The sequence below is a fragment of the Rhinopithecus roxellana genome, chromosome 20 (assembly GCF_007565055.1).
Source record: "Rhinopithecus roxellana isolate Shanxi Qingling chromosome 20, ASM756505v1, whole genome shotgun sequence".
NCBI classification, from domain to species: domain Eukaryota; kingdom Metazoa; phylum Chordata; class Mammalia; order Primates; family Cercopithecidae; genus Rhinopithecus; species Rhinopithecus roxellana.
Genome location: NC_044568.1, coordinates 69550015 through 69564364, shown reverse-complemented (window position 1 = coordinate 69564364; position 14350 = coordinate 69550015). Strand labels below are relative to the sequence as shown.

Here is a 14350-nt window from a genome sequence, read left to right as displayed (position 1 = left end):
GCAGAGGACCTGAGGCTGCCACTGGGTGCCACGTCATTTTTTTTCTTTTTTTTGAGATGGAGTCTCGTTCTGTCGCCGAGGCTGGAGTGCAGTGACACAGTGTCGGCTCACTGCAACCTCTGCCTCCCAGGTTCAAGCAATTCCCCCACCTCAGTTGCCCACTTAGCTCGGACTACAGGCACCACGACTGGCTAATTTGTGTATTTTTAGTAGAGATAGGGTTTTATCACGTTGGCCAGGCTGGTCTGGAACTCCCGACCTCTAGTTACCTGCCTACCTCAGCCTCCCAAACTGCTGGGATTATAGGCGTGAGCCACTTTGCCTGACCAAGAAAACTCTTTCTTGCTGCTAGTCTGGAGCCATGGGGACTCCAGATCAGAGATGATAAAGCCTGCTCGTCACTCAGTTCCCTTCCATACACTGGGTGGGGATGGATCAGCGTCACCCACACCAGGAGCTTGGCGCAGTGGACACTGGGGTGCCCAGCATGAGGACTGTCAATGTTTCTTTTTCTCCAATGCCATAGTTAACCAGTGGGCAATCCAACACAGGCAAGCCGATCCCCACCAGGCCTTTGTAAGGCCTTGGTTACCACTTACTGCCGCCACGATGCTTGCGGGCTACGTAGGTGCATTATAAATTCCTCGCTTTCCCAAGGCACCCCAAAGTGAGTCCAAGGTGAACGTGTGGAGAGAGGATGAGAGGCGGAGGTGTAGGACGGTTTTCCAGTAGAGGGTTAAGGGCTGGCACCCTCTCTGTCCCTCGCTGCTCTGTGAACTTGATGGTTACTTAACCACCTCTGTTTCCCTGCGAGAATACATGTAAACAGCGTTTGTCACATGCTGTATTTTCCCATCTCTTCACTTTCTTTTTTTTTTTTTTTTGGACACGGAGTCTCGCTCTGCCTCCCAGGCTGGAGTGCAGTGGCCGGATCTCAGCTCACCGCAAGCTCCGCCTCCCGGGTTTACGCCATTCTCCTGCCTCAGCCTCCCGAGTAGCTGGGACTACAGGCGCCCGCCACCTTGCCCGGCTAGTTTTTTGTGTTTTAGTAGAGATGGGGTTTCACCGTGTTAGCCAGGATGGTCTCGATCTCCTGACCTCGTGATCCACCCGTCTCAGCCTTCCAAAGTGCTGGGATTACAGGCTTGAGCCACCGCGCCCGGCCTATCTCTTCACTTTCTTACCCACAGGAGGAAGGCAGAATTTGGGAACTCAATCAAAGTTGATGCCGACGCCCTTACTCCAGGCCCAGGACTCCTGGCTGGGCGGTGTTCCTTCGTCAGTCCCCTCAGCCTCACAGAGCCACAGCTCAACCTTTATAATCTTATCTGTCAGAGTCTCTTCCTAATCCCCTTAAAAATATCTGTAACACTTACAACATTTTTTCTTTTTTTTTTTAAGATGGAGTCTCATTCTGTCGTCCAGGCTGGAGTGCAGTGGCGCGATCTCGGCTCACTGCAAGCTCCGCCTCCTGGGTTCACGCCATTCTCTTCCCTCAGCCTCCTGAGTAGCTGGGACTACAGGCACCCGCCACCACACCTGGCTAATTTTTTTGTATTTTTGGTTGAGACAGGTTTTCACCATGTTAGCCAGGATGGTCTCAATCTCCTGACCTCGTTACCTACCCGCTTCAGCCTCCCCAGGTGCTGGGATTACAGGCGTGAGCCACTGCGCCTGGCCTGTTTTCTCTTTTTTTGAGACAGAATCTCGCTCTGTCACCCAGGCTGGAGAGCAGTGGTGTGATCTCAGCTCACTGCAACCTCTGCCTCCTAGGTTCAAGCAGTTCTCCTACCTCAGCCTCCCAAGTAGCTGGGACCACAGGTGCACGCCACCATGCCTGGCTAATTTTTGTATTTTTAGTAGAGACAGGGTTTTGCCATGTTGGCCAGCCTGGTCTCAAACTCCTAATGTCAGGTGATCTGCCTGCCTTGGCCTCCCAAAGTGCTGGAATTACGGGTATAAGCTACTGTGCCCAGCCTTTTCCTCTCTCTCATTTTTTTTTTTTAAACGAATGCTTACTCTGTTGCCCAGGCTGAAGTGCAGTGGCGCGATCTCGGCTCACTGCAACCTCCACCTCCTGGGTTCAAGCGATTCTCCTGCCTCAGCCTCCCAAGTAGCTGAGACTACAGGCATGCGCCACTGATTTTTGTATTGTTAGTAGAGACAGGGTTTCACTTTATTGGCCAGGCTGGTCTTGAGCTCCTGATCTCATGATCTGCCCGCTTTGGCCTCCCAAAGTGCTGGGATCTTTTTTTAAGAGACAGGGTCTTGCTCTGTTGACCAGGCTGGAGTGCAGTGGTGCGATCGTAGCTCATTGCATCCTCAACCTACTGGGCTCAAGTGATCCTCACATCTCAGCCTCTTCCATAGCTGGGACTACAGGTGTGTGGCATCATGACTGGCTCTTTTTTTTTTTTTTTTTTTTTTTTTTGAGACGGAGTCTCGCTTTGTCGCCCAGGCTGGAGTGCAATGGCCGGATCTCAGCTCACTGCAAGCTCGGCCCCCCGGGTTTACACCATTCTCCTGCCTCAGCCTCCCAAGTAGCTGAGACTACAGGCGCCTGCCACCTCGCCCGGCTAGTTTTTTTGTATTTTTTAGTACAGACGGGGTTTCACCGTATTAGCCAGGATGGTCTCGATCTCCTGACCTCATGATCTGCCCATCTCGGCCTCCCAAAGTGCTGGGATTACAGGCTTGAGCCACCACGCCCGGCCTCTTTTAAAAAATTTTATAGGCTGGGTGTGGTGGCTCAAGCCTGTAATCCCAGCACTTTGGGAAACCAACGCAGGAGGATCACTTGAGGTCAGGAGTTCGAGACCAGCCTGGCCAACATGGTTCCTTGTATTTACTAAACATACATAAATTAGCCGGGCCTGGTGGCAGGGGCCTCTAATCCCAGTTACTCCGGAGGCTGAGCAGGAGAATCGCTTAAACCCCGGAGGTCGGCTGGGTGCAGTGGCTCACGCCTGTAATCCTAGCACCTTGGGAGGCCGATGTGGGTGGATCACCTAAGGTCAAGAGTTCAAGACCAGCCTGGACAACATAGTGAAACCCCATCTCCACTAAAAATACAAAAAAATTAGCTAGGCTTGGCGGCGGGCGCCTGTAATCCCAGCTACTTGGGAGGCTGAGGCAGGAGAATTGCCTGAACCCGGGAGGCAGAGGTTGTGGTGAGCTGAGATCGCGCCACTGCACTCCAGCCTGGGCGATAGAGTGAGACTCTGTCTCAAAAACAAACAAACACACACACACAAAAACCTGGGAGGCCAAATCACTTGAACCCGGGAGGCAGAGGTTGTGGTGAGCTGAGATCGCGCCACTGCACTCCAGCCTGGGCAACAGAGTGAAACTGTGTCTCAAAATTTTGTGCGTGTGTGTGTGTAGAGGCAGGGGTCTTGCTATGTTCCCAGGCTGGTCTCCAACTTCTGGCCTCTGGCAATCCTCCCAGCTTGGTCTTCCAAAGTGCTGGGATTATAGGCATGAGCCTCTGTGCCTGGCCCATGCAATAGTTTCTTATGTCTATTTCTTTTTTTTTGGACACGGAGTCTCGCTCTTTCGCCCAGGCTGGAGCGCAGTGGCGCATCTCCACTCACTGCAAGCTCCGCCTCCCGGGTTCACGCCATTCTCCTGCCTCAGCCTCCCGTGTAACACTACAGGTGCCCGCCACAACACCTGGCTAATTTTTTGTATTTTTTTTAGTAGAGCAGAGGTTTCACTGTGTTAGCCAGGATGGTCTTGATCTCCTGACCTTGTGATCCACCTGCCTTGGCCTCCCAAAGTGTTGGGATTACAGGTGTGAGCCACCGCATCCAGCCGTATCTTTTTTTTTTTTTTTTTTTTTTTTTGAGACAGAGTCTCACTCTGTCGCCCAGGCTGGAGTGCAGTGGCCGGATCTCAGCTCACTGCAAGCTCCGCCTCCCGGGTTTATGCCATTCTCCTGCCTCAGCCTCCCCAGTAGCTGGGACTACAGGCGCCCGCCACCTCGCCCAGCTAGTTTTTTGTATTTTTTTTAGTAGAGACGGGGTTTCACCGTGTTAGCCAGGATGGTCTCGATCTCCTGACCTCGTGATCCGCCTGTCTCGGCCTCCCAAAGTGCTGGGATTACAGGCTTGAGCCACCGCGCCCGGCCATCTATTTCTTTATTATTATTTTTTGAGACAGTCTTGCTCTGTCGCCCAGGCTGGAGTGCAGTGGTGCGATCTTGGCTCACTGCAACCTCTGCCTCCCTGTTTCAAGCGATTGTGTCTCAGCCTCCCAAGTAGCTGGGATTACAAGCATGTGCTGACAACACTTGGCTAATTTTTGTATTTTTTGTAGAGACAGGGTTTCACCATGTTGGCCACGCTGGTCTCAAACTCCTGGCCTCCAGGTGATCCGCCTGCATCAGCCTCCCAAAGTGTTGGGGTTATAGGTGTGAGCCACTGCGCTTGGCCCTTTTTTTTTTCTTCTTGCAATACTTTCTTAGTTGAGGTGTTTTATAAATATTAGCTCCCATTGAACTTTTCTATCTGGTGAGTTGATTTAACAGTGGTCTCATAGCCAAAAAATTCCTGTAAATCCTCTATAAAAAGATGTGAGCATGTCAAAAGCACCGTTTTATGCACAATTTAGATCAACTGCAAAGCATTGTCATCTACTCATCAAAGTTCCTCAGCGTCTACTTTGCTAGTCTGGGCATTACATTCACTTACATTCCTTCAGTATCTTATAAGGGACCTGTGTTTCCCCACCTCTGACTATTTATTATGAAATGTATACAAGTAATTCATGTGAAATTAACACATAAAATCCATACGTCCATGAGGCTGTGATGTCTTCATGGTCTGAGATGAAGTTATTCTCACGCCTACATGCCCCTGCCCATCTGTTATGGCACTGTGGGTACAGCCTCTGCTTCCTGGCACACGCTGTCCTGTGCTAAGAACTTCCTGGTAGCAAAATGGCCACCAGCGTGCAATCATCTCCTTAATGAAAAGGTGTTTTTCATTTTTTAAAAGTTTATTTTGCCATGCAATGCTCAAAGCATGTTTTAGTTCGAATACAATTTTTTGTTCCATGTTATAGTAATCAAAAGGACCGGGCATGGTTGCTCATGCCTGTAATCCCAGAACTTTGGGAGGCCAAAGCGGGTGGATCACTTGAGGTTGGGAGTTCAAGACCCAGCCTGGCCAACATGGCGAAACCCTGACTCTACAAAAAATACAAAAATTAGCTGGGCATGGTGGCACATGCCTCTAGTCCCAGTTATTTGGGAGGCTGAGATAGGAGAATCACTTGAACCCGGAAGGCAGAGGTTGCAGTGAGCCGAGATCATGCCACTGCACTCCAGCCAAGGTGACAGAGGGAGACACTGGCTCAAAAAGAAAAAAGGAAGACAGTTAACATGTCTTCAACGTGAGATCTTTTTTTTTTTTTTTGAGTTGGAGTCTTGCTCTGTCACCCAGGCTGGAGTGCAGTGGCCAGCTCTCAGCTCACTGCAACCTCTGCCTCCCAGGTTCAAGCAATTCTCCTGCCTCAGCCTCCCGAGTAGCTGGGACTACAGGCGCACGCTGCCACGCCCGGCTAAGTTTTTGTATTTTAGTAGACGGGGTTTCACCATGTTGCCCAGGCTGACTGTGAACTCCTGAGCTCAGGTAATCTGCCCACCTTGGCCTCCCAAAGTGTTGGGATTACAGGCGTGAGCTGTGCTCAGCCCAACTTGAGATCTTAGAAGCAGAAACCTCTCCATGGCACATTATCCAGGGACAGCTCATTCTATGGTAACATGCTAGAATTTCAGAGATAGCATCAAACACATGCTCTGTGGAGAAAAACTCCACTAAGCATCTGCAATTTTTTTTTTTTTTTTTGAGACGAAGTCTTACTCTGTTGCCCAGGATGGAGTGCAATGGCATGATCTTGGCTCACTGTAACCTCCACCTCCTGGGTTTTACTGATTTTCCTGCCTCAGCTCCCTTAGTAGCTAGGACTACAGGTGGGTACCACCATGCCCAGCTAAGTTTTTCTTTTCGTTTGAGACAGTGTCTCGCTCTGTTGCCCAGGCCGGAGTGCAGTGGTGCAATGTGGCTCACTGCAACCTCTGCCTCCTGGGTTTAAGTGGTTCTCCTGCCTCAGCCTCCTGAGTAGCTGGGATTACAGGGGTGCGCTATCACGCCCAGCTAATTTTTGTATTTTTAGAAGAGACAGAAGAGACAGGTCAGACTGGTCTCAAACTCCTGACCTCGTGATCCGCCTGCCTTGCCCTCCCAAAATGCTGGGATTACAGGCGTGAGCCACCGCACCCCGGTCAATTTTTTTGTATTTTTTTAGTAGGGACAGGGTTTCACCATATTGGCCAGGCTCATCTCAAACTCCTGACCATGTGATCCACCCACCTCAGCCTCCGAAAGTGCTGGGATTAATAGGCATGAGCCACCAAGCCCAACCAGCACCTACAATCTCTTTTTTTTTTTTTTTGAGATGAAGTCTCGCTGCTGCCCAGGCTGTAGTGCAGTGGTGCGATCTCGGCCCACTGTCACTGTAACCTCCGCCTCCTGGGTTCAAGCGATTCTCTACCTCAGCCTCCTGAGTAGCTGCGATTCTAGGCGCCCACCACCACGCCCGGCTAATTTTTTTGTATTTTAATAAAGACCGGGTTTCACCACCTTGGCCAGGCTGGTCTCGAACTCCTGACTTCACGATCCACCCGCCTTGGCCTCCCAAAGTGCTGGGATTACAGGCGTGAGCCACCGCGCCCGGCCCGCATCTGCAATCCTATAATGACGAGCTGTTGAGCTAACTCTAAGTCATTAGCCAATCTGAACCATCTTTGAATCCAAGTAGTTTTACCATCTTTTATTATAAACACCATCACATTCCAAGTTTCCTCTTTTTGATCACAAATATAGGACTTTTTCTTCTCCTCTTAAGTATACAGCATGAGACACAGCGTTGGGGCTTTCCAGCTTTCTTACAGAAATTTCCTTACGACAAGCTTAGGGTTATCATCCACAGACCATGCTCTCGGTCACATCCTTCGACATCTGGATTGCCCAAGACGGTTGCACAGGATGCAGACTCCAAAGAGGATGAGGTTGGTACATAAAGTTTTGAATGCCAGGATAACCTGAAACAGAGGCCCCTCCACTGCCCACATTAAAAGGCTGCACAACCAGGAGGGTGCCACTTTCTGGGCGTGAGCTTAGAGCTACTGCTCCCAGGCTCTAGCCCCACCTCTTGTTTGAACACATGGCTCAAGGCTTCCCTATGGCTGGAAAAGGTGAAGAGGACGGTGGAGGTGTAAGAACCCAGCAGGCCGAGCAGGGGCAGCAATCACGGGAGGCCCGGCCTGTGCTTCCCCTCCTGGGATGGGGTGAACCGGGGGCTGGTCGGGGGTGCCAGGTGGTGGTCTTATTTTCACTTGGCTTAATTATTCTACATTTTATAACTCAAGGTTCAAAGCTCTGTGCTAAAACTAGATTGGATGTTTCCAATTTCTCAGTTTCCTCGAATTTCGATTCCCAAACCAAGTATTCAAGTATTTAAAAAAAATACCTGAGAATGTAAAGGGCCCAAATGGAAGCTATTTGGGCCATGATTTCTAAATTTACCATCACCCCCCACCAAGACCAGCCTTTGATGGAGGACAAGGGATAAAGTGATTCTCTGGGTATTGGGGGCGGTAGGCTAGGGGATGAACTTCAGCTCCCCCACCGATGGTCCTCCTCTGCTTTTATGATTTTTGTGAACTTGTCTCACCCACTCAGTAAGGGAGCCTGGAACTGGACTCCAAGGGAGGCAGACCATGTGCCTAAATGCAAGTATCCTCCGAAGTGGGGGCCTTTCTCACTGCAACAGGGACTGGAGCTGGTGCTCCAAGGTGTCTGTCCCTCAGCATTTCCTCAAAGGCCACATGGGACATGCTGCGTGACAGCCGCAGGATGTGGGGGGAAGTCAGGAAGCACCTCGCAAGCCTGGAGCACCCTTTGCCTCAGATTCTGGGAGCTGTGTATGTGGGGAGCCACCTGAACACGGGAAGCGGCCCTGCCTCTGGGGGTGGCAGCTGTGATGGACAGGGAGGATGGAGGAGTGGGCCACGTGCAGTTCCAGACCAACTGACGACCCTAACTGTGTGAGCAACATCCACCTGTGAGCCTCAAATGTGTGGGGCAAACGCTGAGCCACCCACCTCAGTCTCTGGGAAGAAAAGCCTCCAGGCAGCCACTAAGTCTGGGCCACAGTTCCCAGCCACCACCCACGCCGCCACAACCACAACCGCAGCCCCGGCCTCTCCACTATGAGCGAACAACCAGAACCATATCTTACAAAGAACAGACTCAAAAAATATATATAAATAAATAAAAACCTTAAACATTCTTACAGGGATCTTAAAGAACAGAATACATGTTAAAAACCTCAGTAATTTATATCAATTTTAAGCGGTACTTTATATACAATGGGGAGAAAAACACATGCATAGTCCAAATACAATGTTGAAAACAGCATTTTCATAACAAAAAACCCCGAACACTAAGTGTTAATACCATGTACATGAATTCAAGAAGGACCACCCTTTTTGTCTGTTGCACACAGTTTATTTAACAATATGATATAAGAAATGAGTTGGTATTTTACCATTCTATACAGTGATTGAATCTTCTCGAGTTTCGTATTTATAGTAATTAGAGCGCTTGCATGATTTACACTAGAATTGCTTTTCCTCATTTCAAGTCTCACATAGAAGAAAGAAAAGAAGACTTCTTCTCTAGTAACATTAGCATGGTCTAAGAGTGATCATCCCTATTTTTTGTCTAAAACCAGTTTTATCAGAGAAACAAAGCAACAATTTCTACATCTGCAAGACAAGAGTTTGGCTTCAGCCATTATGTATAGATAGATGTGTGTGGGTGTGTGTACGTGTGTGTGCACGCCGGAGTCAATTCCTATCGTCCAGGGGTAATACTGGCAGACGCCCAGAGTTCACTATAGAAAAAAATCTTCCCGAAACATTAGAAAGTTATCGGGATACATTATAAGCTTGCATTATTTCAGGAATCAGTTCTGAATATTATTTTTCTTCTTACTTTTAAACATAAATGTTTAAAGTCTTGAAAATACAAATAAAAAATATGAATATAATGAACTTGTTTTTCTCGTTAAAAAAAGGCATGAGTCACCAGTAATGACGACAAAAAGAATCCAAACAAAACCCCCCTCCCCCCAAACAAAAACAAAACGGAAAAAAAAAAGAACCCCCCCCCCCCAAAAAAAAAGCAAAAAGAGAGAGAGAGACCAGATATTTAAATCAACTGGTTTTTAACAAAAAAATATATTCTTTGTATTGTCTCTTTAAACATCAATCCACCCTTCCATGGCTTGGAAGTCGCAGTTCCATCTAGGAATAAAAAGAACCTAGATGCCTGGATTTTCAGTACAAAAGGTCCAAGAACATGAAAGGGAAAAAAAGTGATGCTCTCACAATGCTACAAGCCCTCCACAAACTTCTCTAGCGTGTCCCCCGTGGTGTCCCCGACCAGGGACAGTTCGCTGGACAGCGCGCTCCTGCTGGGGGTGTTCAGCTGGGGGAGCATTGCACTCTGTTCGGGGTTCCCCAAGTGTCCCTGATCTATGGAGCTGGCCATGGTGACTGCGAGTCCGGGGTGGGGGGAACCAGTCTGGGGTGAGACGTGGTGTGGCGAAGGCTGGGGCTGTATCCGTGGTGATGGGCTGGAATGTGGAGGCTGGGACTGGGGCCGTGGAGACTGGACAGGGGCTGGAGACCGCACCTGGTTACTAAGGGATGTGGCGATCTGCTGGCCAGGGAGATGCGAGGCCTGTGGCTGTCCTGAGAGCATGTGTTGCTGAGGGCTCATGGGGTTTGGCTGGCCTGGGGACCCAATCTGCTGCTTCATCTGCTGTTGCTGCAGAATCCGCTGCTGCAGGGCTTGCTGGATGTTGGGGGTGCTGTCTGCCCCCAGCCCCGGCTGCCCCATCTGGCCAAGCTGTCCCATCTGAGCCGCCATCTGGCCCATGGAGCTGCCCTGGAGGGGCAGATGCTGCTGCATGCGCTGCTGCTGCTGCATGGCTGGTGGGTAGCCTCCGGGTCCTTGAGGCTGCTGGAACTGGCCGTGCCCCGCCATGCCCCCAGCCATGCCAGCACTCCCTTGCTGCTGCTGCTGCTGCTGTTGCTGCTGTTGCTGCTGTTGCTGCTGCTGCTGCAGCAGCTGCCTCCGTAGCATTTCTCGGTACTGTGGATTCATACTCGCCATGTTGGGGTTGTGTCCTGGGTTCATGATGTTCAAGGCCTGGCCCTGGGGGTTCAGGCCTCCCATCGCCTGCTGCTGTGGAGGCACACCAGGCCGCGGCACACCAGCCTGCATGGCATTCAGGTTCTGCAGGCTGGGCTGCTGGTGCATGCCAGGCTGGGGTTGCATGCTGGGCTGGGACTGGAGGCCAGGCTGGGGCTGCATGCCGGGCTGATTGGCCACGTACTTGGCTGTGCGCTGTTTAATAAAAGCTGCCATTAGCTGCGGGTTTGATTTGAGAATGTTCAGCACCTGCTGTTGCTGTTGAGGGGAGCTGGGCGACTTCAGGGTCCGCAGCAGGTCTTGGAGAGCGCTGGGTGAGATGCTCCTGGGGGGCTGCACGCTGGGCATCCGGGGCCCAGCCACGGCAGCCTGGGCCTGCATGGATATCACAGGCCTGGGCAAGCCTGGCATGGGCTGCTGCTGGGGAAGGGGTGCCTGCTGCCACTGCCCGGGAGGCATGCTGGGCATGACGGGCCCGCTCACCTGGTTGGGTCGGGGCACATTCAGGCTCACGGGGGCCATCTGGCTCCCCGGGGTCCCCATGCCCGTGCGTCCTGGGGGCATGCCGTTGTTGATGTTCACCCGGTACAGGTGCTGCTGCTGCTGGGCCTCACGCTCGATCTGCCGAGCCGCTTCCACCGCTGCAGGAGGGGGCTGGGCTGGGGGCGGGGGGGCCGGCACCTGGCTGGTAGGCTTCCCTGTGGACACCGTGGTCGGGGGCTGAGTCCGGGCCACGCTGGGGAAGCCAGCTGGTGACATGCTCACAGGTGAGGGCTGGGGCTGGGCGGGGGGCTGCGGCGTCTGGGGCGTGCTAGGCTGCTGCGTGGGGGTCCCGGGCGGTGCTGAGGTAGGAGAAGGCAGACTCTGCTGAGGCACGTTGCGGGTGTTCATGGTGGCCATCCGCCGGCGCATGAGCTGGGCCTGCTGCAGGCGGTGCTGGATCTGCTGCTGGCGGAGCTTGTGTTTAATGTTGAGGCAGAAGGGCACGGGGCATTTGTTTTCTTGGCAGTGCTTGGCGTGGTAGCAGCAGAGGGCGATGAGTTGCTTGCACACCGGGCAGCCCCCATTCGTCTTGCGCTTGCAGCCCTTGGTGTGCTGCACCACCCGCTTCATCTTCTGGCAGGATGGCAACGAGCAGTTGGCGTTGCGGCACTGGCACGCGTGCACCAGTGACTGGATGCAGCGCTGGATGCTCAGCCGGCGTGACTCCTGGGGGCTCTTTGACTGTGGCTCGCCCTGGCTGCTGCCCTCGTCATCCAGGCCTAGTCCCCACTTCACCATCTTATGGGCATGGCTCTTCGTGTTATAGCAGTTGATGCAGAGGTCGTAGTCCTGCAAGCAAGGAAAGGGGACAGGCCGGTGTCAGCATGGGACCCAGTACCACCAGGCACCCTGGTTGCTTCCCTAAACCTCTAAGTCTGGGTCTGTGCCAGGAGACCCAGGCAGGATGGGAGCACGAAAAGGATGGGAACATGGACAGGACAGAAGCAAGGACAGGATGGGAAACACGGACAAGATGGGAGCACAGACATGACGGAAGACCCGGACAGGACGGGAGCACAGACAGGTGGGAGACCCAGACAGGATGGGAGCGTGGACAGGTGAGCAACTCGGACAGGAAGGGAACACGGACAGGAGAGGAGCACTGACAGGTGGGAGACCCACACAGGAAGGGTGCATGGACAGGACGGGAATACAGACAGGATGGGAGCACGGACAGGACGGGGGCATGGACCATCTATGTGTTGCTCCCAAGGACCTTCACTCCTGGGAACAGCCCTGAAGGCTCAAAGATAACCTGACCTATGCCCTGAGAAGCCCCGGCCTGTGAGCTCATGGACAGTAGACACCAGCCCCCGTTCCTTCTGACTTCCTCTGCCCTAGGAGTCACATCGGCTCCTGCCACAGCCTGTTCAACTGCTGTACTCAAACTATGAAGCCTGACACTGAAAGGCTGAGGGAGGCCGGTCCCTCCCAAAGCGCCAATAGCTGCCAGGAAGTGCCTCTGGGAAGGCCTGGGCTATCCAGAGCGCATCAGTGGGCCTTCCCCAATGCGCAAGCCCAAGTTACTGAAAACTGCTTGCACCTGGCAACCTGATGGAGTCCTAGGACCAGGTACGATGACTGTGTTCACAGAAAGATATGAAAACTGCCGTATTCAGAAACTAGAAAGAGGACAAAGGAGACTGGAGAAAGGTGGAAAGCAGGAGAGGTGTGTGAGGGTGGGGAGAGAAGGCAGGCCCTCACTCTGGTAAGGACCTGTTCTGCCTCCCTACGGACACCACAGCAAGTAAGTGGGCTCCGGGTTGGCAAGTGATGGTGACTGTCCTGGGAGGGGATGGTGGGATCTGTCACCTGCCTGCCCTGCACAGCCTGACTCAGCCCATGCAAGGGACACCCGTGCCATTTTGCAGTGGGGTTAAAATTCCTAGAGGGGAGTGAGGGAGCACGACTGTGGGGTTTGTCGGGAACAAGCGACCAGAGGGGCCCAAGCCGCCAACAGGACAGTGGGTGTTTCCAGCCGTTTAGCAAGACTGTAACTGGGCACAGCCAGGCCAGACTTCCCAGCATAGCCTCCCTCTGGCTGTCCCCAGGGTCAGGCCTGTGGCTGTGGCTACACAGAGTAGGGTTGAAACACACACACACGGCAACGCCTTCTGCCTTGTGACACTGTCCTACTTCTGGAGGAGTCCGTGCAACCGCCGTCTGGTACAGACACCAACCCTAGCACCCATGCAAAGGGATAGGATGCTTCGTCAGAACCCAGGCCAGCTTCGGGGGTGGGGGCGGGGGCGGCACAGGGCCTACCTCGCACACAGTGCAGTGCCAGCGCGTCTCCACGTGGTGCTTGCACTCGTTGCAGGTGTAGACAAAGCGGTCCTGGCCCTGGGTGTGCAGCTCCACCAGCATGCAGAGCGTGGACCACTTGGAGCGGCGCAAGGAGGAGAACTCCCAGTGCTTGTCTCTGGCGAGGGTGAGGAAGGCATCGCGCCCATCCATGAGGTCACAGCTGAGCAGGGGGTCGGGGTCGACAATGGGGGGCAGGGTGTTGATGACAGGCCCGGCGTGCAGGTGGATCACAAAGAAGACCTGCAGGAGAGGAGGGGCTTTAGTCTCACACAAGGGATGTGGCACCTCCAGTGGTGGGCTCAGGGCAGGTGCAGCCACCCAGCCTGCAGAAAAGGCAGGTGGCTGAGCCTGAGGGCCCTGATGCCTTGGGATGGAACGGAACTGGTGACACGTTGCATGATGTCACCCTGCTGGTACACTCGGCTTCCTGGGGACCACTTCCCTCTCGCCACGGACCTGCACAGGGGCCCTCGACCGCCAGCTGCAAGTCTTTCCCTCCTTTTGGCTGCAGCACGGCAGCCCACGCCTACCTCCTTGTGCTTCTCCATGGTGGCATACAGCTTCTGGGATAGGTCATTGGACACGTTGGGCATGCTGGGCTTCTTCTTATTGGCGCGGCTGATGCTGCTTTTGTTCTTGTTGGTTTTCTTGTTGTTCTTCTTCTTGGCATTCTTGCTGTCACCCTGACTGCCCTGCAACAACACACAAGGTTGTGAGACCAGGCAAGAGCCCCTCCACACTTGGTATGGATTCCCAGCTCGCAGGCCGTGGGCATCAGGAAGCTCAGGCCAAAGCAGGTCACTGCCAGGCACACCCCACACGTGCACAGCTACAGGTGGCTGTAGGTGCTGCTGCCTTTGGGACGGAGCGGGCCTGTCCTCGGCTAGGCTGGTGCCATTATCAGCTTTATGCCACGTCACCTCTAGGGTGGAAAACAGATGCAAAGTGCAAGTTCAGAAATTAACAAATTAGGGCAGTGGGCGCCGTTTCCACTTCGCCACAACCAGAGGCAGAAGATTCCACGTCACAGCTGTGGTCAGCGGCTGCCTGCCTTGAGGAAGGCTCTACACACCCGAGAAAGCGTGAGAGCTCTCAGGAGACAGGAGAGCTGCTGATGGGAAAAGCAGCTGCCCCATCAGGAGCAGGGACTCCAAGGTTCCTGCAGGGTCTACCCAAGGCCTGCTGAGAGCAGGCTGGCTCCCTGCCGGGGCCAT

At 53.2% G+C, this 14350-nt stretch overlaps 1 protein-coding gene across 2 annotated transcripts in view; it reads right to left on the bottom strand.

Moving 5' to 3' along the window:
* Positions 1-6807: 6807 nt before the first annotated feature.
* CREBBP (CREB binding protein) overlaps positions 6808-14350 on the bottom strand; it is a 162457-nt gene continuing 154914 nt past the window's right edge. Inside the window, exons 29-31 of one of the 2 annotated variants that reach the window (XM_030924411.1) lie at positions 13667-13828; positions 13095-13376; positions 6808-11618 (exon numbers count right to left, since the gene is read on the bottom strand). In XM_030924411.1, the coding sequence (XP_030780271.1) occupies positions 9462-11618; positions 13095-13376; positions 13667-13828 (2601 nt within the window). In that variant the 3' untranslated portion in view covers positions 6808-9461. The remainder of the gene's footprint in view (positions 11619-13094; positions 13377-13666; positions 13829-14350) is intronic. The other variant, XM_010376035.2, reaches the window with a different exon arrangement.